Source organism: Genypterus blacodes, unplaced genomic scaffold (genome assembly GCF_046128005.1).
Source record: "Genypterus blacodes isolate CSIRO-AG114 ecotype Tasmania unplaced genomic scaffold, CSIRO-AGI_Gbla_v1 ptg000582l_1, whole genome shotgun sequence".
NCBI classification, from domain to species: Eukaryota; Metazoa; Chordata; class Actinopteri; order Ophidiiformes; family Ophidiidae; genus Genypterus; species Genypterus blacodes.
The window spans coordinates 17,501-18,723 of NW_027467312.1; the positions used below are offsets into that span (position 1 = coordinate 17,501).

Here is a 1,223-nt window from a genome sequence, read left to right on the forward strand (position 1 = left end):
TGACCCTGACCCCTTAAACAGGTCTGACCCTGACCCTGACCCTTTAGACAGGTCTGACCCTGACCCTAACCCTGACCCTGACCCTTTAGACAGGTCTGACCCTGACCCTGACCCTTTAGACAGGTCTGACCCTGACCCTTTAAACAGGTCTAACCCTGACCCTGACTCTTTAAACAGGTCTGACCCTGACCCTGACCCTTTAAACAGGTCTGACCCTGACCCTGACCCTTTAAACAGGTCTGACCCTGACCCTGACCCTTTAAACAGGTCTGACCCTGACCCTTTAAACAGGTCTGACCCTGACCCTGACCCTTTAAACAGGTCTGACCCTGACCCTGACCCTTTAAACAGGTCTGACCCTGACCCTTTAAACAGGCCTGACCCTGACCCTTTAGACAGGTCTGACCCTGACCCTGACCCTTTAAACAGGTCTGACCCTGACCCTGCAGGTCAGAGGGGTTAGGGTTGTGATCCTGCTCTGTGTTTGTGATCATGGGAACATTCTGACCAATTACTGTGCAGGAAAGAAGCGGGAGTTCAGGTTCCACCCAATCAAAGAGGCCGTGATCGAGGAGCCTGCTGACATCACGCCCTGGGTCGACCAATTGGACGACACCATGAAAGAAAAGGTTCTGCAGCTGCAGAAAAGCAGGTAGGACAGGACTGTCCTCTTTTAGGTCCTCAGTCAGGTCCAGTTTGAGGTCCAAGGTCACTGGGAGAGCTGACCGGTAACCGTGTGTGTGTGTGTGTTCTCAGTGACACAGAGACGCAGTGTGAGGTCATGCAGGAAATAGTGGATCTGATCATGGAGGTGAGTTTAGTTTTACATTTAGTTCTTCATCAAATCCAAGTAAAAGAATCACTAAACTGAAGGAGATGAGATCAAAGGGTTCCTGCTCTGTGTCTCCTGTGACTTTGTTTGGGTTCTGTGTTCTAGGAGGATTTTGACTCGGAGCAGATGTCCACTCTGGCTTCCTGTCTGGCCGAGCTGTTCAAAGAACACTTCAGAGGAGACGTCCTACCTGAGGAAATCACTGAGGAGTAAGACTGTCTGTCTGTCTGTCTGTCTGTCTGTCTGTCTGTCTGTCTGTCTGTGTCAAGAAGTTCCTTTAAAACCCTGTGTGTGTGTGTGTGTGTGTGTGTGTCTCAGGTCCCTGGAGGAGTCGGTGTGTAAGCCGGTGTGTTTGGTGTTCAGGAATCTTTGCACCATGCAGGAAGACAAC

At 50.9% G+C, this 1,223-nt stretch overlaps 1 protein-coding gene across 1 annotated transcript in view; it reads left to right on the forward strand.

The window, feature by feature from the left end:
* The window catches only part of LOC142990533 (integrator complex subunit 3), a gene marked incomplete at its 3' end in the record, with an annotated part of 6,999 nt that extends 5,780 nt beyond the window's left edge, over nucleotides 1-1,219 (forward strand). Inside the window, exons 16-19 of the mRNA XM_076140344.1 lie at nucleotides 523-652; nucleotides 757-811; nucleotides 938-1,041; nucleotides 1,151-1,219. Coding sequence (XP_075996459.1) covers nucleotides 523-652; nucleotides 757-811; nucleotides 938-1,041; nucleotides 1,151-1,219 — 358 coding nt within the window. The remainder of the gene's footprint in view (nucleotides 1-522; nucleotides 653-756; nucleotides 812-937; nucleotides 1,042-1,150) is intronic.
* Between the last annotated feature and the right edge of the window lie 4 nt (nucleotides 1,220-1,223).